Raw genomic sequence first — 24,043 nt, 5'->3', positions numbered from 1 at the left:
ATACATTTCTCAAATAAAAGCTTTTCATAAATTGTAGAAGAATAATACATCTCCATTTATTTTAATAAATAATATTTACAATATTAATCACGTATGACTTGTGGGGTCTCTCCACAGTTTTTGTCAAATGATTTACATTTTTGTTTCCTACTATTAACACACTAGCATTTATCCATGTCTATTTCCTTGGTGTAGACATTATATAGTAGAAGCGGAAACTTTCAAACAGTCCAATAGCACACAAGGCTACTGTGAGTCCAAATAAGGCTCTGTCCATAGGACCACCTTTCAGATGAACTGGAACACCATCTCGCTTCTGAAAATACAAAAATACATGGTCTTATATTAATGATGTGTTGTTAGTCATATAAAGAGAAACTGACATTTACATTGCATAGAAGATTAATAATAGGATTAAAAATAAACATGAAAATTTTATATTTCAAAGAGTAATACTGTTTACAGAGAACACTGAAAGCTCATTTGTAAAGAGTAACACTGCCAAGCACATTTAAAGTATTCCGACATGTATGACTAAAAAGAATCTGTAGCACAATATATTAAAAAGGTAAGTCATGCATTTTGGACCTTAAGAAGAAAGGTCTAATTCTGAGCTACCCAAACCACACTGGCAGTAAAATTACAGAGATTAAACCACAGCTCTGAGATATGCAAATTCTGGTATAGGGGCAAAACAAACTTTTTACACAACTAAAAGTCATTGCTTTCATATCTTTCATATATTTTTGCACCAATTACATTAAAATTATTTCAGGTCAATTACCTGACACAAACATTTTAATAACTGAAAAGAATAACTGGAATGAACCCGAACTCGGAGGATCTACAGGACAGTCTACCTGTAATAAGTGATCGATAACAGCAGAATGAAAAAAATTAAAGTAGTTCAGTCAATGGGCAGCATCCAAATGAAGTGGAAACTTCAAAGAAAGTGGCCATGTATCTCATCAGTGTCGAGGACAACATCAGAAAGTCACTCAGTTTCAGTTGGCTATCATATCATCACATTTTGGCTGTACTGTTAGGATACAGTGCATGTGAGAAAACTGGTGTTTAGATGAGAGTGATGATGAACTGGACCATAAAATGTAAACACAGCCTTGAATCACTGTTATCTGGTTTTCATAACCATAACAAACCATAATATTTTCTCCAAAAAGTTGGCTCTACTATCTGTGCACTCTCGGGAGCCCCTCAGTCTGGTGGTTGGAGGTAATAATTGAATCTCTATAAATGAAATGACTGACTGGTAATGATTTCTTTCTGATTTTTGCTAAAATTAACTAGCACATAACAATTTTGAAATTAAAAGTGATATGGAGTTAATGATTAATTTGTTGTGAGGAATCAATCTGAAAGTGATACTGACATTGTAGGTAGCAGATGATACAAAGTTTCATTCATCTGAAGTTGGTACATGCTGGAAAGCATTCAAGACAGTTAACATTTTTGCAACTTCTATCGATGTAGCAACATTCGTCGGCCTCTTGCTGAAGGTGGCCTTGGGCTGTACATACTATCCATAGAGCCCTGCAATGGGTATAGACCTGTCTGCACTCATGTTGTGATGCCAAGCTGACTGAATTGGTGGCACACATGCCATGCACTAGAGTCTAGTCAGGCAGCAACAGCACCTAAGGCTGAAAAATGGATGTGAAACTATCTCTAGTGTGTGACTGACAAAATTTACTGTATGTGGGCACAAGTTTCACTCTGGCCTATCCTACAGCAAGGGAGCTACATTTGTAAGACAGTACCGTGATACCCATCATATCACAGGCTACATTGTTAAGCAATGTAGCACAGACATCCTGAATGTGGTGGTTTGGAGTATTACAATAAATAATAATCTCTTCTATTGCAATGTGCCATACTGATCAACCTCATGTACGAGTCTCTAAACACAGTGAGCCTTTTCTCTCAAGCTAGAATCTGTGCACCCCATCCATCTGTGCCTAGAGCAGGTATCATATTTAAGCATGATAACATTTTCTAAATATTTGTTTAGTGTGTACCCGAGGTGGGACATCGGTACCAATCAATCATTTATCTAGCTTGATGTGGCAAATGGCCTAAAACACACATCCAGGCTGGGTGGCTCACCAGTTCTCATTAATCCACAGGACAAATTGGGTAAGGGCTGATTCCCTGTCTGCTGACAGCACATGACCTTGCTTGTGCATTACAGACTTTGATTCAGAGATAAGAGAGATAATGGACGGAAAAGAGCAATGTAAACATTGGATGTGTACAATGACACAGTGTGAGCTAGGTACTACTGAAACAAGCAATGTAAACAGTCACTGGGTTGTCAAGAATGTGCAATTCGCTTGTGTAAACAATGAATTAAGTACAACCAAATGTTTCTTTTCTTTCACAAAATTACAGTAATGAAGGTTGTGGTACTAAAGAAAAGCTAACTTCAAATGTCTCCCTTAGTACAAAATCAACCAATTATCATGTAATTTGTTTTCTATTAATTGCAATCAACTGTTTCCTCTTTTTAACAATGCCATAATGAAAATTAAATTCAAATTATTTTCCTTTTCTATAACAGTATCGTAACAAAAGTGAAACCCACATTACTTTGTTTCCTATTACACCAATACTACAAGAAGTGTTCGAAATGCCCACCATTCGATTCGACACATGCTTCATTATAGCGAACCCAGTTTCAACTCACTCTCTCTCTCTCTCTCTCTCTCTCTCTCTCTCTCTATCCATCTATCTATCCAGCCACATGGTCTCCTCATATAACACTTGCAATGCATTTCGATACTTGATACTACCCCAACAACACATATGTCCTGCATGAACCCCAATTGGACAGGCAGTACTTGGCAGAGCACTGCATACATCACAGTAAGGAAGAACTATTCTTTTTGCCCCACTACTATGGAAAGGTAGGTGTTCTTACCTCTCACAGCAGTTCTTTCCACATAGCAAGTGCTATGCATAATGAGTTTGGTTGAAATTGATTCAGTAGTTTAGAAAGATATGTTTAAGATCCAAATATACACATATCAATTTTTACAATTATTAAGATCAAGATGAACTCCACTGATAATGAGATTGACAGAATGTATGACGAGACAAAAGATCACTAAGGAGAATGACAAATTAACTGCGATGTAGAGGCAGAATTTGATGGTAAAAAAAGGAAGAAACAGAAGAATTGTAGGAGAAAATCAGCTGAGAGTTGGTGGGTTTGGGGTGGGGAGGGGGGGGGGGGGGGAGGAGGGGGTTAGATGGGACGAGAGAGGGGTGAAAGGATTAGTCACCTGATAAAATTTGGAACCTAAATCAATCTATCTGTCACTAACACTAGGTTTAAAAAGTCATGATGTAGGTGACATGCAGACTATTGTATGACTTGACAATTATGGCATCTTCTCAGGTAAAATATGTATGTAAAGTTGGGTATATGGAAGGGTCCTAGTGATTTTAAACTCTGAAACCTTTACAGGTGCAGATGTTTACACTGACCATTATTTATTGGTTATGAATTATAGATCAAAACTGAAGAAACTGCAAAAAGATACGAGACCTGGATGAATTGAATTAACCACTGGTTGCTGAGAGTTTAAAAGGAAACATTAGGCAACTTAGACAAACAAGGAAAAGGAAACAAACTAGCTGAATGACCAGCCTTAAGGAATGGCAATGGTAAATGCACCAGACGATCAAATAAGCAAAAAACAAGCCCAGTAATAATCCTCAGATAACATGAAACACTGAATTTAACCGATGAAAGGAGAAAATATAAAAATGCAGCAAACGAAGCAGATGAAAGGGAATACAGATGGAACTTCCTGGCAAATTAAAACTGTGTGCCAGACCGAGACTCAAACTCGGGCCCTATGCCTTTCGCAGACATGTGCTCTTCCAGGCAAATAAATTAAATTCCCTGCCTTTTGCAATATTTATTTTATCTGGTGCCACCCCTACGGACACAAGAAAGACAGTCTACCACAGTTATTTTGAGTCTGTTATTCGGTATGGGATAATTTTCTGGGGCAACTCTAGAAGCAGTACAAGGCTACTATTTCTTCAGAAGAAAATCATTAGAAACATGTGCTGCCCACAAAATGAGTCATGTCACCCTTTGTTCAAGAAATTAAAAATACTAACAATTACTTCAATGTACATTTTTGAAATTTTGATTTTTGTATATAGTAATCAACATACTCTTGAAAAGATCCGTTTCAAGCATAGCTATGGTACTCATCGCAAGGAAAACTTCAAATTTCCTTTGCACCACTTAAAGCTTTATGCTCAGACACCACTGTACATAGGGCTAAAAATATATAACAAATTAAAAGGAAGAAACCTATTAACAATGGACCTTGGTTCGCTGGAAAGTTTACTCCAAAATATATTAGAGAAATGTTACTACACCATTGAAGAATTCATGGAAGACAGTCTGATACTTTGAACAATGAAAATCTATAGCTAATATTGCAGTGTTGTCTGTGTACAACAAAGGAAATTGGGAAACTGCTGATTTATAGTAATATTGTGGTGTTTTATTTATTGGCATTATTTTTAAAACAGTGTAAAAAGAATTTCTGTATATCATTATACATTACATTTTTGCTAAACTTCACATGTCTCCTGTACAACAGATCACATGATCTGTACAATATATGTAATGAGACTAATAAATCACATTTCACCATCTGAGCTACCCAAGCACAACTCTCGACCCATCCTCACAGCATTAGTTCTGCCAGTACCTCATCTCCTACCTCCCAAACTTTACAGAAGCTCTCTTGCGGACCTTGCAGAACTAGCACCCCTGAAAGAAAGGATATTGCAGAGATATGGCTTAGCCACAGCCTGGGGATATTTCCAGAATAAAAATTTGCCTGGAAGCACACACTGCTGCAGGGTGAAAATTTCATTCTGGGAATACAAGTGTCTAAAAAATTTGATTGACGGAAAGTGTAAAATTGCATGCACTAATGGCTTGCAGAAAACTGCAAAGCTTTTGATGCATGATTATGGGAAAAAATAGATCCACTTATAGCAAAATTAAACAACTTTTTGATATCTATGGATATTAAGAGCTTTGATGGCGAGCCAGTACTACGCAAATAAATGAAGGATGAAAGTGGAAGGAATACACAGAAGGGAAATGAAATTAAGACCAGTATTGTAGAGTGGCAATAGGTTGCACATATAGACGAGATGTGTGACATGATACTGCAAGAAGAAATTGGGAGAGCACTGAAAGACCTACATTGAAACCAGCCCCACAAAGCCTAGTACATTCCCTCACTCAGATTTACTGGGATCCCCAGAAGAGCCAACCACAACAAAACAATTCTACCTAGTATGCAAGATACATCGAACAGGTGAAATCCCTCGAGACTTCACAAAGAATGCAATAAATCCACTTCCAAAGAAGGCAGATGCTGTCAGGCGTGAATACTACTGAACTGCCAGCCTAAAGTTCTGTTTGCAAAATAATGAACTGAATTATTTACAGAAGAATGGGAAAACTTTTAAACGTTGATCTCAGGAAGATCAATTTGGGTTAAGGAGAAATGTCTTGGAGATACTGTAAAACACACACCAAAAGTAAAACGGATAACTGAATGTAATCAAATCAAGTGAAGGTGAGGGAATCAGGTTAGAAAATGAGACACTAAAAATAATGAAGACTGCCATTTTGTCAGAAAAATAACTGGCAATAGTCAAAGTAGTGAGGATATAAAAATGCATGATGGTAATAGAAAAGCATTTCTGAAAAAGTGACAGTTATAAACATGAAACAAATTTAAATATTAAAAAGTCCTTTTCTCAAAGTATTTGTTTGGAGTGTAGTGTTGTACATGGAATGAAAATGGGGTCGATTGTTTGTACCAGAAAATTAGGTAATTTTTGAGAAGATACTGAATCAAACTGGCAAAAAAAGAAATTTGTGACAACCTGACTAACAGAAGACATCAGTTGATAGGATACATCCTCAGGCAAGATAAGGGTGGAGAGTAAAAGCTGTAGAGAGAGAGAGACCAAAACTTAACTACAGCAAGCAAGTTCAAATGGATGTAGACTGCAGCAGTTATGCAGAGATGCAGAGGGCAGACTAGTGCAGAGAGCTTCATCACTCCAATGTTCAGACTGAAAAACAACAACAAGTAGTGCCTTTACCAAGAGGTAATTGACATGAACTTCAGGAAGAATAAAAGATCAAGCCGAAGTCACATCCAGTAGAGAGTAATGAAATTTAACTAAGCATATTGTATGTCACACCGACTTGAAGCTTCCAACTGTCACAGTTCCATATAGTCACACAGAATTGGTATAATGTATACTACATAATGTAAGAAATTTCAGTCTATACAGGAGATGTTCCTGGTGTAGTTTTCATGTAATATATTTTAAACATTTTTGTTTAACTTCCAACAAATATTAACTGGTGATATACATACTATAAGAAGATTATCTACTACATTTATAATCAGGTAACTTATGGGAACACAGCTGGATAACATCTTCAATACAGGCCAGTATTTTGACAGATTTAAATCCTGTCATTTTCAAGACACAAATGCAGCAAGGGAATTTAGAACTTTGTTATGCACATCGTTTCCAGTAAAGTAAGGTAGCTAAACACACACACACACACACACACACACACACACACACACACACACACACACAAAATAAACACTAAGCCCCCACAGTTGACTGATGTTAGAGGCTATCAACAGTGAAAATTAATGCTCAATGGATGAAGTAGCATTAACTCTGCCCTGCCGCCCCCCCCCCCCCCCTGCCTCTCCAGTGGAGAGGGAGATTATGTTAGAACTTATTAAAATATCAGACATTCAAACCCATTCACTCTAGTTAACATAAGAAATTCACAGGGTTCTTATTCTTAAGATGTTTGGAAATATGAAAAAATTCTGAAACAGGTCTATTTTACCTGAAAATGTTCCATCTTGCGCCGCAGATTCTCAGGTACAGGACCATAGGGGGTACTTGTGCCTGGAATAAGGTTTTGTGATGCATGTCTAACTGGTGGTGCAACCCGTGCCATCTGTTCATTTTTGCTGTGAAATATTATCTTGGGAGGTTCCCTCCTTTCCAGTGGCTGTGCACTCTTCCATGGGAGAAAAAATAAAACATTTAAGCATGTATATCAAACATTACATTCTCTAATATAAATTAGAGTCTGTTCAAAAGTACAAAACTAAATTTAAACAAGTATTTTTTCATTTTTTGTAACTGATCCGAATCACAGATCATAAATGTTTGCAAAATGCTAAACATAGTTTCTTCAATGTCTCACGTTCTGTTTGAGAGCTGTACAGAACAATCTTGATACTGACATGTCACCAATTTCCTAACTAAAAATCACTTCTTGTGCCATTTAAAATGGTTGGAGAATATTTAATAGTTCATAAATCAAGTTTTCTACTCTATAAGTAGAACTGCCATTTGTTTTAGTACTTTACAAAGCAAGTTTGCTTCTGGAAGCACCTCTAAATGCTTGTATTCCACCTTTTGCATTTAAAAAAAATTTTATCATTCAGTCAAGTGTCAGGCCTTAAGAGTCCACTATAACATTTTGCTATGTTAGTACCATGAGACATATTGCCTTCTAAATCTATAACTGCCAAAGTAAACTGCATTATTAGAAGTTTTCTACTGCTCGAAATCATTTCCTTGGGGCTATGATTGGAAACAAACATTATAAGAAGAGCTCCCATGAAAAAGAAATCTATAGTGAGAAGGTGGGGCGGGGGGTGGCGGTAGTAACATGAGGAGAGGAATCTTAGACATGTCAAGTAAAAATTTTACAAATATTACGATGCTTATAATGCAAATTGCTGTTTAAGGAAGTTATACAAATTTTGGGTTTTTTTTTTGTTTTTTTTTGTTTTTTTTTGTTTTTTTTTTTGTTTTTTTTGTTTATGGTTTTTGGGCGCAAAACTTCTATGGTCATTAGCGCCCAGCCCGTGACGTAGAAAACAGGAAAAAAACGAAATTTAAAATCAGCAGCAATGGGAACAAAGTCATAAAAGTTGAGAAACTAAAGGCAGAAGGAATGCTTAAAAATCCACTATAGAAAGGGGGTGGTTGTCCCCCAAAAAAAAAAGGCTTCAAATGACTGACGTCATTTCACTGTCACTAATAAACTGTAGAACGCGGTCAGCTGAGCGCGTGTCGTCTGCTAAAATCGACGATAGATCAGGCGATAGCTGTAGACGGGAGCGTAACGGATTAAAATAGGGGCATTCAATTAAAAGGTGTCTGACCGTCCACGGCTGAGAGCAGTGGGGACAGAATGGGGGAGGATCACCGCTTAAAAGATGTCGATGACTAAAAAGACAGTGCCCTATCTGGAGTCTAGCTAAAATTACCTCCTCCCGACGACGCGTTCGGGAGGAAGAGGTCCATGCGCAAGGAAGGGCTTTCACTTCCCGCAATTTATTATGGGGAAGTGTTGACCAACGCGCATGCCAGAAATGAGCAACTTGGCGACATAAACCGCTCCGTAGATCGGTAAACGGAAGAGACTGAATAGCTGGCCGAGGAAGAGAGACTGCAGCCTTGGCCGCTATATCGGCCGCCTCACTTCCACAGATACCAGCGTGTCCCGGGAGCCAGAGGAACGCCACTGAGACGCCCCCCAGGTGGAGCAAGCGCAGACAGTCCTGAATCCGGTGGACCAGAGGGTGCACAGGGTAAAAAGCTTGGAGACTTAGGAGAGAGCTGAGAGAATCTGAGCAGATTACGTACTGTATCTGCTGATGGCGGCGGATGTAGTGGACAGCCTGGAGAATAGCGTAAAGCTCCGCAGTATAAACCGAACACTGGTCAGGAAGCCGAAAGTGATTTGGGGTGTCGCCAACAATATAGGCACTCCCTACACCTAACGATGTTTTCGAGCCATCGGTGTAAATAAATGTGGCTTCCGTCATTTGTGCACATAGAGCAGCAAATGCCCGACGGTAAACAAGTGTAGGGGTACCATTCTTGGGAAATTGACATAGGTCTCTGAGCAAGTCGATCCGGGGACGGAGCCAAGGTGGTGCTGTACCCCAAGTTGTCAAGAAGGTTTTAGGAAAGCGGAAGGAAAGAGAATGGAGCAGTTGACGGAAGCGGACTCCCGGGGGTAGTAGGGAGGAGGAGCGGCCTGCATACCCTACATCAAAGGAGGCGTCGAAAAAAAGGTCATGGGCGGGATTAGCAGGCATGGAAGACAGATGGCTAGCATAACGACTCAGAAGGACTGCCCGCCGATTGGATAGCGGAGGTTCAGCAGTCTCAGCATAAAGGCTTTCCACAGGGCTGGTGTAAAAAGCTCCAGACACTAAACGTAATCCACGGTGGTGGATAGAGTCGAGACGCCGAAGAACAGACGGCCGAGCAGAGGAGTAGACTATGCTTCCATAATCCAATTTCGAGCGCACTAAGGCGCGATAGAGGCGGAGAAGGACCACTCGGTCCGCTCCCCAAGAGGTGCCATTCAGGACACGGAGGGTGTTAAGGGAACGCAGACACCGAACCGAAAGATAGGAAACGTGGGAGGACCAGCACAGTTTTCTGTCAAACATAAGACCCAAGAATTTAGCGACATCGGAAAACGGAAGGTTGACAGGACCTAGATGTAAGGAAGGCGGAAGAAACTCCTTACGTCGCCAAAAATTAACACAAACGGTCTTACTGGGTGAGAAACGGAAGCCGGTTTCGACGCTCCACGAGTGGAGGCGATCGAGACATCCTTGAAGACGTCTTTCAAGAAGGCTGGTCCGCTGAGAGCTGTAGTAGATCGCAAAATCGTCCACAAAGAGGGAGCCCGAGACATCAGGAAGGAGACAATCCATAATTGGATTAATGGCGATGGCAAACAGTACAACACTCAGCACGGAGCCCTGGGGTACCCCGTTTTCTTGGGAGAAAGTACGGGAGAGAGTAGTGTTCACCCGCACCCTAAATGTGCGCTCTGCCATAAATTCGCGAAGAAAAAGGGGCAGCCGGCCTCGAAAGCCCCCAAGAGAACAGTGTGCGGAGGATGCCTGTCCTCCAACAGGTATCGTATGCTCTCTCCAGATCAAAAAATATTGCTACCGTTTGGCGTTTCCGGAGAAAATTGTTCATGATACAAGTGGAGAGAGCAACAAGATGGTCAACGGCAGAACGATGTTGTCGGAATCCGCATTGGGCTGGTGTTAAAAGACTGCGGGATTCCAGCCACCAAGCTAAACGGTAATTCACCATACGCTCCAAAACCTTACAGACACTACTCGTGAGAGAAATGGGGCGATAGCTAGAGGGGAGATGTTTGTCCTTTCCAGGTTTCGGAACGGGGACGACAATAGCTTCCCGCCATCGCCTGGGAAAGGTACTGTCGGTCCAAATTCGATTATAAAGGCGAAGGAGGTAACGCAGGCTATGGGTTGATAAATGCAGCAACATTTGGACATGGATACCATCCGGTCCTGGGGCGGAGGAGCGAGAAGAAGAGAGTGCATGTTGGAGTTCGCGCATGGAGAAAACAGTATTGTAGCTTTCGCGATTTTGAGAGGAGAAAGCAAGATGTCGCACTTCTGCTGCACGTTTCTTCGGGAGAAACGCTGGCGGGTAATTTGAAGAGCTCGAAATCTCAGCAAAGTGCTGACCCAATGAGTTAGAAATTGCGACGGGGTCCACTAAGGTATCATGCGCGACAGTGAGCCCAGAGACCGGGGCGAAACTAGGCGCGCCTGAGAACCGTCGAAGCCGACTCCAAACTTCCGAGGAGGGAGTGAAGGTGTTAAATGAGCTAATAAAGAATTTCCAGCTTGCCTTCTTGCTATCGCGGATGACGCGATGGCATCGCGCACGGAGCTGCTTATATCGGATACAGTTGGCCAAAGTTGGATGGTGACGGAAAATGCGAAGAGCACGTCGCCGCTCACGTATTGCGTCACGGCATGCCTCGTTCCACCAAGGAACTGGGGGGCGCCGGGGCAATTCGGAGGTACGTGGTATTGAACGTTCCGCAGCTGTGAGAATAACGTCGGTAAAATGTGTGACCTCATCGTCGACGCTGAGAAAGCGACGGTCATCGAATGTCGCTAGAGACGAAAAAAGTGTCCAATCGGCTTGGGCAAACTTCCAGCGTCGCGAGCGCATATATGGCAGTTGAGGCTGCAGTCGAAGAACACATGGAAAGTGGTCACTCGAGTGTGTATCATCAAGGGCGAACCATTCGAAGCGCCGAGCTAGCGGAACAGTACCGACCGCAAGGTCCAAATGAGATAAATTTGCCGTGGAGGCAGACAAAAATGTGGGGACCCCAGTGTTGAGGCAGACTAGATCCACTTGGTGGAAGACGTCTAGCAATAGTGAGCCACGTGGACAAGGATGTGGAGATCCCCAAAGCGGGTGGTGGGCATTGAAGTCCCCAACCAGCAAATAGGGGGGTGGAAGCTGATCAAGAAGATGAAGGAGATCAGCTCGTGCCAGTGGTGTGGACGATGGAATGTATACCGTACATAGAGAGAACGTGTATCCAGAAAGGGAAAGACGGACGGCGACACCTTGGAAGGAACTGTTTAAGGGGATTGGGTGATAATGGAGAGTATCATGGAGCAGAATCATGAGTCCTCCATGGGCTGGAGTGCCTTCAACAGAGGGGAGGTCATATCGGACGGACTGAAAATGAGGGAGAACAAAGCGGTCATGGGGACGCAGCTTTGTTTCCTGAAGACAGAAGATGACCGGCGAGTAGGATCGTAAGAGGATCGACAATTCATCCCGATTGGCGCGAATGCCGCGGATATTCCAGTGGATAATGGACATAGGGTGAACAGAAAATGGAGAAACGTGACCAAGGGTGCTGTCAACTCAACGACTGCTCAGAGCTTGCGACCGACAGCATGGAATGGCATTCAGTCGAAGGCAGAAGATCCTGATCCATAGGTTGGTCAGGAGCAGCTCCTGCCACCAACGATCGGCCAGTTGACCGGCCACCAGCAGTGCGCCTCGGCGACACAGAAGATGGCCGAGGGCGATTTCCGCCAGGTGGTGCTGTAGTTGGGACACGCCTTGGCGGAGAAGGAGAGGAACTGTGTTTCTTCATAGCCTTTTTGGAGGTATGATGTTTAGATGAAGGAGGAACCGATGGTTGTGAAGTTGCAGTACGTAAAAACTCTTCACGAGAATGCTCTTTTTTCGAAGACTTGGCGTCTGACTTTTGGGCTCGAGATTTAGCAGAACCCGATGAAGGGTGAGCCATAGAGTGGGCAGGTGAAAGTGGTGAGGTTGAACGGGCAATCTTTGCGCTGGCCGATCTGACAACCGTGGTACTAAATGTGAGGTCGCAAGTCTGCGTGGCCGCCTCCTTTGTTGGCCGAGGAGAAGCAAGGACAGTGCTGTATTTTCCTTTCTGAGGCACGGTGGGCTGTCGACTGGCGAGTAACTTTCGAGCAGCAAAGGTCGACACCTTTTCCTTTACTCTGATCTCCTGGATGAGCTTTTCATCCTTAAAAACGGGGCAATCTCGAGAGGAAGCAGCGTGGTCACCCATACAGTTGATGCAGTGAGGGGATGGAGGTGGACAAGCACCCTCATGGGCTTCCTTGCCACACGTAACACATTTGGCCGGATTGGAACAGGACTGGCTGGTGTGATTGAACCGCTGACATCGATAGCAACGCGTAGGGTTTGGGACATAAGGGCGAACGGAAATTATCGCATAGCCTGCTTTGATTTTTGATGGGAGTTGAACTTTGTCAAATGTCAAGAAGACAGTGCGGGTTGGAATGATGTTCGAGTCAACCCTTTTCATAACCCGATGAACAGCGGTGACGCCCTGGTCAGACAGGTAGTGCTGAATTTCTTCGTCAGACAATCCATCGAGGGAGCGTGTATAAACGACTCCACGCGAGGAGTTTAAGGTACGGTGCGGTTCCACCCGGACAGGGAAGGTGTGGAGCAGAGAAGTACGCAGCAATTTTTGAGCCTGGAGGGCACTGTGTGTTTCTAACAACAGGGTACCATTCCGTAATCTGGAACAAGACTTTACAGGACCCGCAATTGCGTCGACACCTTTCTGAATAATGAAAGGGTTGACCGTGGAAAAGTCGTGACCTTCGTCAGACCGAGAAACAACAAGGAACTGTGGCAACGATGGAAGAACCGTCTGTGGCTGAGACTCAGTGAACTTACGTTTGTGAGCAGACATAGTGGAAGGTAAGAAAACCATTGCGGAAGAATCCCCCATGATTACCGGCGTCTCCGATGGCGCGCTCCTCCCTTGTGGGGGCCCTCACCGAGGGCACACCCGCCTTAGGTGATTGTTCACACCTCAGGTCACACCTCCCGACAAACGGACGGAGGGACCAATCGGCACTTTCGGAAGGTATCAGCTCGGGTAATCACCCCTCCCTGGGCCTGGCCATTACCAGGGGGTACGTACGTGTCCTACCTGTCTACCCGGGGCGGGGAATTACGCGTTACCCCGTCACCGGCTACGCAAGGAAGTGCGTGGGTCGGCCTTCAGACACGCACAGGGAGGAAGAAAGAGACAGGGAAAGGAAAGAAGAGAGGTCTCAAACGCCGCAGCGGAGAAAAGGGTAAAGAGAAGAGGTAAGGAAAAGAGAAGGACGAAGAAAGATGAAGACATACAAGCAAGGAAGGCGAAGAGTGCGGTACATTTACAAGCGTCCGTCTCCGGACGTAGGCACAAACCATACTCCCCAGGGAGGGAGAAGGGGAAGGAAAGAGCCAGAGGTGAGGGGGGGGGGGGGGCGAAGACAGGGGATGGGGAAGGATGCGGAAAGGGAAGGTATGCAGCCCGGAAAGGAAGGAAGGCCACATTAGCTTGGGGCCCCGTGCTCGCTACGCACGTATCCACAAAAGAGTTGTGGATCCCCTGGGGGGGAAATTTTGGGTTTGGAAATTGGTGTGTGTTAAGCTCTGCTGAACAGGATAGTTTTATAAACTTTAAAATAAAAGAAAGAATCAAAGAAAATGAAGGACAGGTTGCCCACCATTAGACTGGAAGTAAGGCCTACAAAGAACACGTAAATTGCCTACTCAGTAAGAAGAAGAAATCAGTTACACCTAACATGTTTCATCAGTTTGTTTTGATAAATAAATGATGTATATGCACACTGGGGGACTATTTTGATCTTTAACTATACAATTTAAGTACACATTTTTAAAGAATGTATTAATTTTTCTTGGATGCCAAATTTATTCATCCATTTGCACTCAAAACAAAAACCTACTCTGTGGTATATACCAGCAAACTTCTTGATGAGCAAGTACTTTGATGAAACTGCCATTCACAAACATTTGGGCATGCAGATCTGTTTTTGATCTGTGCTGCACAAACTGAGATCATAAAATGGACACTTTAGAGGATTTTATTAAAGCTTGTGATTGAGACTCCTACTTCCTGTAAACTGTCTTTACTGAGAATAAGAGCTGGTGCTATGAGTTCACACTTGTGCAGTTTAGGAAAGCCTGTCAATTACTATGCACCAATGTCTGCACCTCACTTCTAAAGACATCTATTAATAATGGAAGTTAACTGAAGTATGTCATTGTCAATTGGTACTGTACAAAACTGGTTAGACATATTTTGATTCTAACATATTTTATGATAGCACTCATAAAATTATTTATACACAGCTTGCAACTAAAATAAGTCAGTAACTATTTGTTTCCCACAAGTCCAACTCCTCAACCACATTTTGGAAACAGGCAACTGCCTGAAGTAGGGCATTGCCTATAGGATCAAAGTACAGTGGAGAACACTAGGGTAGCTTTGAAGACCCTAAAGAAACCTCAAAAAGTGACAGGCAGCAGGGCAGATTTGTCCAAAGAAATACATAGGACTTAAACATTGTATCCTTATAAAAAGATGCAAGAACCCAGGAAATAGCACAGATCATGACAGGAGGGTACATACCAATGATGGTACTAAGTGAGGTAAGAAAGATAGAGACTTTTAGTAAGGTGCAGGATAAAGGATATAAGATATGGTGGTCAGGAAAAGTCAAAAGAAGAAACAGTGAACAAATTACTTAATGTGGAAAATATAAGAGAATAATTAAACTTAAGATGGAAAGAAATATTCTTGATGCAGTCCACATTTATGCTCCTCAAATAAGATGCAAAACAGATTAGAAGGAAAAGTTTATCACTAACCTGCAATATGGTGTAACATCTAACAAGACTGTGATTATGGGAGAGTTTAAGGCCAGAGTTGGGAGTGATAGAAGAGGATATGAAACAGCCACAGGAAGCCATGGAAGATATCACAGAAATGAGGAAGGTGAGGTATTACTTGACTCATGTCTGAGAAGTAAATGGATAACTGATAATGGATGGTATGAGAAAAGAGTGTCAAGTTTATCAGCTACAGTTGGAATTTGGCACATAAATCCATAATAAGCTATATATAGTAATAACTGAAGAAATCAGAAGATGCCTGACAGAAGTGAAAGTGATACCAAGCATTAATCTTTAAGGTGACCACAGGCTATTGGTACGGACACTAAAGAAATTCAGAAAAGGAATAAGACAGACAAAAATCAAGTGCCAGAATCTGAAAGGTAGAGAAACCCAAGAGATATATGGGGATACAAATAATATACACCTTCCTAAAGATGAGAGGAAGGATGTACATGAAGGATGAAGGAGTGTCAAACAGGCCCTAGCCAGGGCAGTGGAAGAAACGAGAAACAAGTGCAAGGACATCAACAAAAGTCATACACAAAAGACTTCCTGGGTGAAATGTGAGAATTACAGACACTGTGAAGAAGAAGGCAATGAAAGAATGGTTCAAAACCAGAATGGAAAAAAAATGGAAATGACTAAGAAGAGCAGCAAGGAAAATGACAGCATTGGCTGAGAAGATGCCTTGGGAAAAATTCACAAAAGAAGTAGAAAATTTTATGAACAACAAGAAGATGATATACCACATATTAGGTAAAAGAAGGAAACAAAAAGAAAATACTTCAATCATCATCAACATGGAAGAAAACCTGTGTCAGAGGAAGTAGTAGTCTTTAAAGAATGGAAAGAATACTTCCAAGAACTATACGAAGGAAAGGATGAAACAAGTATGAGATAGAGGGAGATGAAAGAAATACACAGAGAAGAAATAGGAGGAGAAGATCTGCAGATGATGAATGTAGAGAAAGCTGTATTACAAACAAAAAATGGCAAAGCCACTGGAGTAGTGACATCACAGTGTAAATGATCAAAGCTGCAGGAGCTATCAGAATTCAGTGGTTTTATAGATTGAGAATAGTACGGACATATGGAAATATTCCAGACAATTGGACAAAGGAAATAACTATACCTACCTTTAAGAGGGGCAACAAGGCACTCTGTGAGAATTAGAGAGAAACAGTGCTAGTGTGCCACTGCATGAGGAGTTATGAAAAGATAGTTTTACAGAAAATAGGGAATAAGATAGAACAACAATTAATAGAAGAACAATGATTTTGACCTGAAAGATCATTTATAGATGCTTTATTTACAGGCAGACAGGTTGTTGAAAAGAACTAGGAATTTGGGAAAGAGACAGTTGCATTCATAGATACAAAAAGGCCTTATGACACTGTTAGAAGGGAAAGAGACAGCAAGGTCTGCACAGATTGGGACTTTCAAAGGGAATGCCAGTGAGAATCAAACATGTACAAAAATGCCTGAATTATGCTATAGTAGATGGCAAAAACTCCATGGTTTACAGCAGATAAAGAGGTTTGGCAAAAAAAGTGTGCTCCACCAGGGCTTTTTAATATAGTCACGGACAGCATCATACGGGAAGTTCACCAAGGGTCAATAGCAATGATATGAAAAACATAACATATGCTGATGCTGTGATGATATGAGATGAAAATGAGCATAAATTGGAAGAACAACTAAATGCCGGCTGAGAGTAATTAATGAATCAGCCTTGAAAATCCGCTTAACAAAAAGTGAAGTAATGAAATCAGCAAGAAAAATGAAAAAATGAAGGTTGTAACTTGCAATGGAAAAATTATTAGAGAAGTAAATGCCTTCAAGTATCTAGGAAGCAAATTAGCCAAGAAAGGAACATCAAGGATGAAATTTCTGAGAGAATAGAAAATTGTTTGAAATTTTGTTATTGTTTATTGGACATAATTAAGACTTTGTAAAATATGTGCCAAAATAAAGATCACAATGTACAAGTCACTATCTGCTGGTTTTGACCAATGAATCACAATGCTGGATTTTGACAAAGCTCTGATCAGAACACAAGCAACAGAGATATGATTTCTATGAGGGTTCTAGGATACGACAAGAAGGGACAGGATAAGGAATTAAACAATATGAAACACGTTGCATTTCAAGCCCCTAAAATAAACTATGGAGTGTTAGGCTTCAATGGTCTGACCACATTAAATGAATGGGACCAGAAAGACTTTTTGAGATGAGCCCTAAAATTGACAGAATCTGGACAAAGGCTGACTGGAAGACCATGGACAAGACAGGGAGACCAGGTGAAGAATGATGTGACCTGAAGAGACAGCAATTGGAGCAGATGCTACATGATACACTGCAGGAGAACATATATGTTTGGCAGAGGCTCTGTGAATGACCTGCATGGGCACAAACATTTCAGGAAGAAGAATAAATCACCAACTGCACAGAAATATTGGCTCTTAAATGAGGTGACACAAATGATCCACTGAATTATACATGTCCATATCATCATATGCTCTATTTTGTATGTTTCCATACACCTTCAATGCACTAAAATATACTCAGTAGAGAATGTTGCAGTGCTTGTGCATGTATCACATCAATGATGTGACCTAGAAGTTACCCTTGCAAATCCACTTTTCTTGTACATACTGCTGTATTAATCCAGTCCCAAACAAAAATATAATGAATTATAGTCCTAACACCAAGTTGTCCATAATTGCAGCATCATTATTGATACACAGGAATTTTTTTTTTTTAAGTAGACTACAAATAAATCTAGAACAAATTCTACTTATCAATATAGTACATTAGCACTAGCCATACATTGTTGTTAGTATACTTTCTGGACATAATCTGCTGCTGCACAGTGTATTGGCAGATGAATGAATAGTACAGAAACTTCAGAAGTATCAAATTTATGGGTGGCTGTGAAGGGGCTTCATGCAGAAATTCTAGAATATTTTATAGGCCAATGGAGTCTTCTCTATTACTACAATGTATTTATATCTTAGAATAATGAAAATTACTGTCTCTAAGCATTTTTTCCCTAAAATAACAGGAATATTAATATACCACTGAGTATCACATTCCATACTGATACAGATATGAGGTTTCGAATTTATTCCAAGTGTAACATATGGCTTCTTCTGCAACCATTAATGGTTCTTACAAATGTTATTAATTCCATTTGAGCAAAAGGGAAAGATAATTAGAATTCGACATATTAGAAAAGATAATTAGAATTCGACATATTAGAAAGGACTAGGCCTAATAATATTCTTTAACAGCAGTGGGACCATTACCATCACCAAAGTCAAAATGTTATGAATTTACACCCTGACAAATTATAACTAAAAAATAAATAATCAAATAAAACAAGTTCACAATGATAAAAATTTACAATTATTTATAAAGGACATTTTTTGAAACAGGGCAAATGTCTACTGGGCTTTTTTTGGTTCAAATGACAACTAGAACTTCACAGCACATATGCCTTACAATTGTAATACATATTTGTACCGATCTTACAGTTACCTCTACACAGTATAAAAGTAGGCTAATCAGAATGATATGAAAAACACTGAATTTTAAAATTATGTAGGTTTCCCAAATCCATGCTAGTAAAAATTAAATTAATGAATATTAAAATCCCTTAATTCTTTGTCTTGCTGTGACCATTGTTATCTAGACATGGGAGACGAATATTCCAAAACCTTTTCCATGAAATACGAGTAACTTCACCTATGACTTCCAGACATTCAAATTAAATTAAGGACAGAATATAAAGTAAAAATGACAGCTGAAATTCTATTTTTTCTTAATTTTCTGTTATTTTCCAATATAACTGATTTTATACCTAGTCTCTGTTATCACTGACTCAAAATCTTATGTTCAGTAACACAAAAGAAACAGTTTTCAAAACTTTTGGATACATACAATACAGTAAACACTCAATCTCCTTCTAGCAGATGTGTTATCCTTAGCTCCTAAGTTTACACAATTAGAAAAAAATATACAAATTTAAATTTGATTATTTCTATTATTATTGAATAGATCATAACAGCACGAACAAATGTCATAAATGTACTAGGCAACTTACTAATTAGTACCTGAGCTGCATCCAAAATGTTGCAGTAGAGGACACACCAGTATTTGCATGATTATACCGCAGGAAATTGCCTAGACCTTACTTCAGGTTTGCTGAACTGCAGTCGCAAACTGAGTCTTGCAAATCACAAATTCACAGTAAACTACATTTCACCCCATCTGCACAAAATATTGTAAATTTGGGGACCGAGACAAACACGTATTGTGCTTTATTCAAAGCTTTGCAGTTGTAGCAAACTTGGAGGCTCCAAAGGCGATCTTCTGTAAGTACATTTACAACATTCCGGCTTACCACTGCTAATACGGAATGGGCCAAATATACAAATTAGAAATTGCAATGACATCTTTTTAAATACCTGTCGGAGAACTGAGGTGCATTTCTCTGTATTATGGTCAGATTTTGCACGATCCACATAACGTGAGTAAATCCCGAACGTAATCAACTGTGAGCACATCACTACGTTTGCTTATATTATTTTACAGAAAAAATACTTACTGAAGAACAATGACAAAGTTTATCAGCATCATTATATTTAACTATAATTAAAATGTGTTGGCTTACGTGTAACAAATATTGGTTTTGAGTAGTGCACAACTATATCTCAAAAATTGAATAATTAAAGCCAACTGGTCTCATAATTGAACAGTAATGTTGGCCGCTTACCACAGGGAAATATGGATGCATGTGTGTGGAGCCGGTGAGTCTCCCTGTGAAATTATTAAACTGGAAGAACATTTCGCTTCCCTTTTCGCGCACACAATACCGTCTGCTTGCAATACCCCTACACCGCTCGACCTCTGGATCTCTGCCACGAGCGTGCTGCTGGTGGGAGGTGCTGCTCCTCGCGGCAGGTAACGTTACTACGAACAACGCGCCTCAGTTCGAAGCGCGTCGCCTATCATTGCACATGGGACCCATATGAGAACCGTGGTACTCCGATGTAGTGTATTTCTTACACCAATTTTAAGCAAAATATTCTCGCTGCTGCAGATTAAAACTGGAAAGTTGTATCTTGGTGGGAAATTACTGAAACTGCTTGCAAATTTTTTTCTTATATCTATGAAAGTGGCGTGTTACCCATGCGTCTCCTCTTCCAGCGTGTTTGGAGTACCTACATTTTTTTGTTGGACAAAACTATAGAACCATCTGAAGAAATGCATGTTATAACATATATGTAGATGCTAGCCACGCCTGCAAGTTGCACTGTTGCATCTGACTGCGAACAGAACCTGTACGATGCACTCAATACCTTGCAGGTGTCAGACGAGATCAGAAAAGTGTGTCCGTGTAAGTTGTCAGTGCATTATGTTTGAGCTCAGTGCTTTCGAACAAAGTGGAATTGTTGGTGCTCGGATGGCGGATGCTTCCCTAACCAAGGTACCTGAAGAGTTTGGTGTTTCAAGAGGCACCGTACCGAAGATATATAGCGCAAGGAGGGAAAGCGGAAGAACGTCATCCACTACATCGGACACGCCAAGAAGCGTTGTAAACACGGGGCGTTGTCCACCTATTTGGGCTACACCTCAATGAAACCATTTGACCATTCAACTGAGAGACAAAAAAGATGCACCTTGTGGTGGTCGCCTCCCATCAACAACACCAGCTGATGACGAATGAGTACTGTACATATTAAAACTAGTAGGTACTCCAGATACAGTGCAACAGAGTTACATGCTATCTTTTTGGATGCTACCAGGAAGGCTGTGTCGAGCCAGTCAGTACACAACTATCCTTCCTCGACCAGTTTGGCCTCTTGGCAAGACAGAAACACAGTCTCGCTCTCCCACAAGGACCGAGGTGCCCAGATAAGGCGACCAAAGATACATCTAAAATGCGGCTTCGATCAGTGGCTTCAGTTCTCTTCCTTGACAAATGAAAGATAGGTCTGGAGCCTGATTATCATATTAAGACTCATTTACACCTGAGCAAATGGAGGCGAACACAATTGAACGAACATTTGCAGACAATTCTCCACCGTTTGGTAACATTCGCTTGTACCCGTGAACGGAAACATACGAGGTGCATTCAAGTTCTAAGGCCACCGATTTTTTTTTCTCCAGACTGGAAAGAGATAGAAACATGCGCATTATTTTAAAATCAGGCCGTGTTCATTGTCAATACGTCCCAGAGATGGCAGCACCGTACGGCAGATGGAATTTTACCGCCAGCGGCGAGAATGAGAACTGTTTTAAATACTTAAAATGGCGACGTTTTCCTTACTTGAACAGCGTGCAATCATTCGTTTTCTGAATTTGCGTGGTGTGAAACCAACTGAAATTCATCGACAGTTGAAGGAGACATGTGGTGATGGAGTTATGGATGTATCGAAAGTGCGTTCGTGGGTGCGACAGTTTAATGAAGGCAGAATATCGTGTGACAACAAACCGAAACAACCTCGGGCTCGCACAAGCCAGTCTGACGACATGATCGAGAAAGTGGAGAGAATTGTTTTGGGGGATTGCCGAATGGCTGTTGAACAGATCGCCTCCAGAGTTGGCATTACTGTGGGTTCTGTGCACACAATCCTGCATGACGACCTGAAAGTGCGAAAAGTGTCATCCAGGTGGGTGCCACGAATGCTGACGGACGACCACACGGCTGCCCGTGTGGCATGTTGCCAAGTAATGTTGACGCGGAATGACAGCATGAATGGGACTTTCTTTCCATCGGTTGTGACAATGGATGAGATGTGGATGCCATTTTTCAATCCAGAAACAAAGCGCCAGTCAGCTCAATGGAAGCATACAGATTCACTGCCACCAAAAAAATTTCGGGTAACCGCCAGTGCTGAAAAAATGATGGTGTCCATGTTCTGGGACAGCGAGGGCGTAATCCTAATCCATTGCATTCCAAAGGGCACTATGGTAACAGGTGCATCCTACGAAAATGTTTTGAAGAACAAATTCCTTCCTGCACTGCAACAAAAACGCCCGGGAAGGGCTGCATGTGTGCTGTTTCACCAAGACAACACACCCGCACATCGAGCTAACGTTACGCAACAGTTTCTTCGTGATAACGACTTTGAAGTGATTCCTCATGCTCCCTACTCACCTGACCTGGCTCCTAGTGACTTTTGGCTTTTTCCAACAACGAAAGACACTCTCCGTGGCCGCACATTCACCAGCCGTGCTGCTATTGCCTCAGCGATTTTCCAGTGGTCAAAACAGACTCCTAATGAAGCCTTCGCCGCTGCCATGGAATCATGGCGTCAGCGTTGTGAAAAATGTGTACGTCTGCTGAGGAGATCCTTGTGGATGTGGAACATGTATTTTTTTTTAAGCTGAAATAACAATACTAATAGTATGAGTCTATACAATATATCATTTGTTTCTATTAAAAAATTCGTCAATGGAGTAGAAGGAGTTGGCCACTAGTAAGTCTTTCAGGCTCCTTTTAAACTGATCTTTATTTGTAACTAAATTTTTTATGTTTGCTGGCAAATTATTGAAGATGAGTGTTCCTGAGTAATGGACCCCTTTTTGAACTAAAGTAAGTGTTTTTAAGTCCTTGTGCAGATGATTTTTGTTCCTGGTATTGTATGTATGAATGAGCTGTTTGTTGGAAAAAGAGATATATTTTTTAGGACAAATTTCATTGTTGTTGTTGTTGTTGTGGTCTTCAGTCCTGAGACTGGTTTGATGCAGCTCTCCATGCTACTCTATCCTGTGCAAGCTTCTTCATCTCCCAGTACCTACTGCAACCTACATCCTTCTGAATCTGCTTAGTGTATTTATCTCTTGGTCTCCCTCTACGATTTTTACCCTCCACGCTGCCCTCCAATGCTAAATTTGTGATCCCTTGATGCCTCAAAACATGTCCTACCAACCGATCCCTTCTTCTAGTCAAGTTGTGCCACAAACTTCTCTTCTCCCCAATCCTATTCAATACCTCCTCATTAGTTACGTGATCTACCCACCTTATCTTCAGCATTCTTCTGTAGCACCACATTTCGAAAGCTTCTATTCTCTTCTTGTCCGAACTAGTTATCGTCCATGTTTCACTTCCATACATGGCTACACTCCATACAAATACTTTCAGAAAGTATTTCATTAAGGAGTAAATATACTGAGAGGCAGTAGTTAGTATACCTAGTTCTTTGGAGAGGTTTCTACAGGACGTCCGTGAATTTACTCCACAAATAATACATATTACACACTTTTGGACTCTGAAAACTTTTGTTTGACTTGAAGAGTTCCCCCAAAATATTATACCATATGACATTATGGAATGAAAGTAGGCAAAGTATGCAAGCTTTTTCATTTTTATGCCGCCTATGTCTGCTAACACTCGAATTGCAAATACAGATTTGTTAAGGCGTTTCTGCAGTTCTGTGGTGTGCTCCTCCCAACTGAATTTATTATCAAGTTGTAATCCGAGGAATTTAAAACTGTCAACCTCTTCTATCTGCTCTTCTTCATACTTTATGCATATGCTGGGTGGAAACCTCTTACAGGTTCTGAATTGCATATAGTGAGTCTTTTCGAAGTTTAATGTGAGTGAGTTGGCTTTAAACCATTTATTAATATCCATGAAAAGATCATTAGCTGATTTTTCTAGAACTACACTCAACATACTATTTATTGCAATACTTGTGTTACCTGCAAACAAAACGAACTCAGCTTCTGTCTGATTGTTTGTCTAGCGAACCGAGTATGGAGGGTTTCTGGACATAATAGCTTTGTACATTGACATGAAGAAATGGTACAGTGGGTCACTGACAGA

The 24,043-nt window shown here is 41.2% G+C and overlaps 1 protein-coding gene across 1 annotated transcript; it reads right to left on the bottom strand.

Annotated features, from left to right (window-relative positions):
* Positions 1-31: 31 nt before the first annotated feature.
* Positions 32-20,139, bottom strand: LOC126416636 (cytochrome c oxidase subunit 7A-related protein, mitochondrial-like). The gene is made up of 3 exons (XM_050084401.1): positions 19,985-20,139; positions 6,956-7,132; positions 32-316 (listed from the first exon to the last, which is right to left on the bottom strand). Exons 1-3 carry the CDS (start codon positions 20,054-20,056, stop codon positions 179-181), a joined length of 387 nt encoding a protein of 128 aa, XP_049940358.1. The 5' UTR covers positions 20,057-20,139; the 3' UTR covers positions 32-178.
* Positions 20,140-24,043: the final 3,904 nt, after the last annotated feature.

The sequence above is a fragment of the Schistocerca serialis genome, chromosome 8 (assembly GCF_023864345.2).
Source record: "Schistocerca serialis cubense isolate TAMUIC-IGC-003099 chromosome 8, iqSchSeri2.2, whole genome shotgun sequence".
Lineage (NCBI taxonomy): Eukaryota > Metazoa > Arthropoda > Insecta > Orthoptera > Acrididae > Schistocerca > Schistocerca serialis.
The sequence above is the reverse complement of the archived record's forward strand: the minus strand, read 5'-3'. Positions and strand labels throughout refer to the sequence as shown.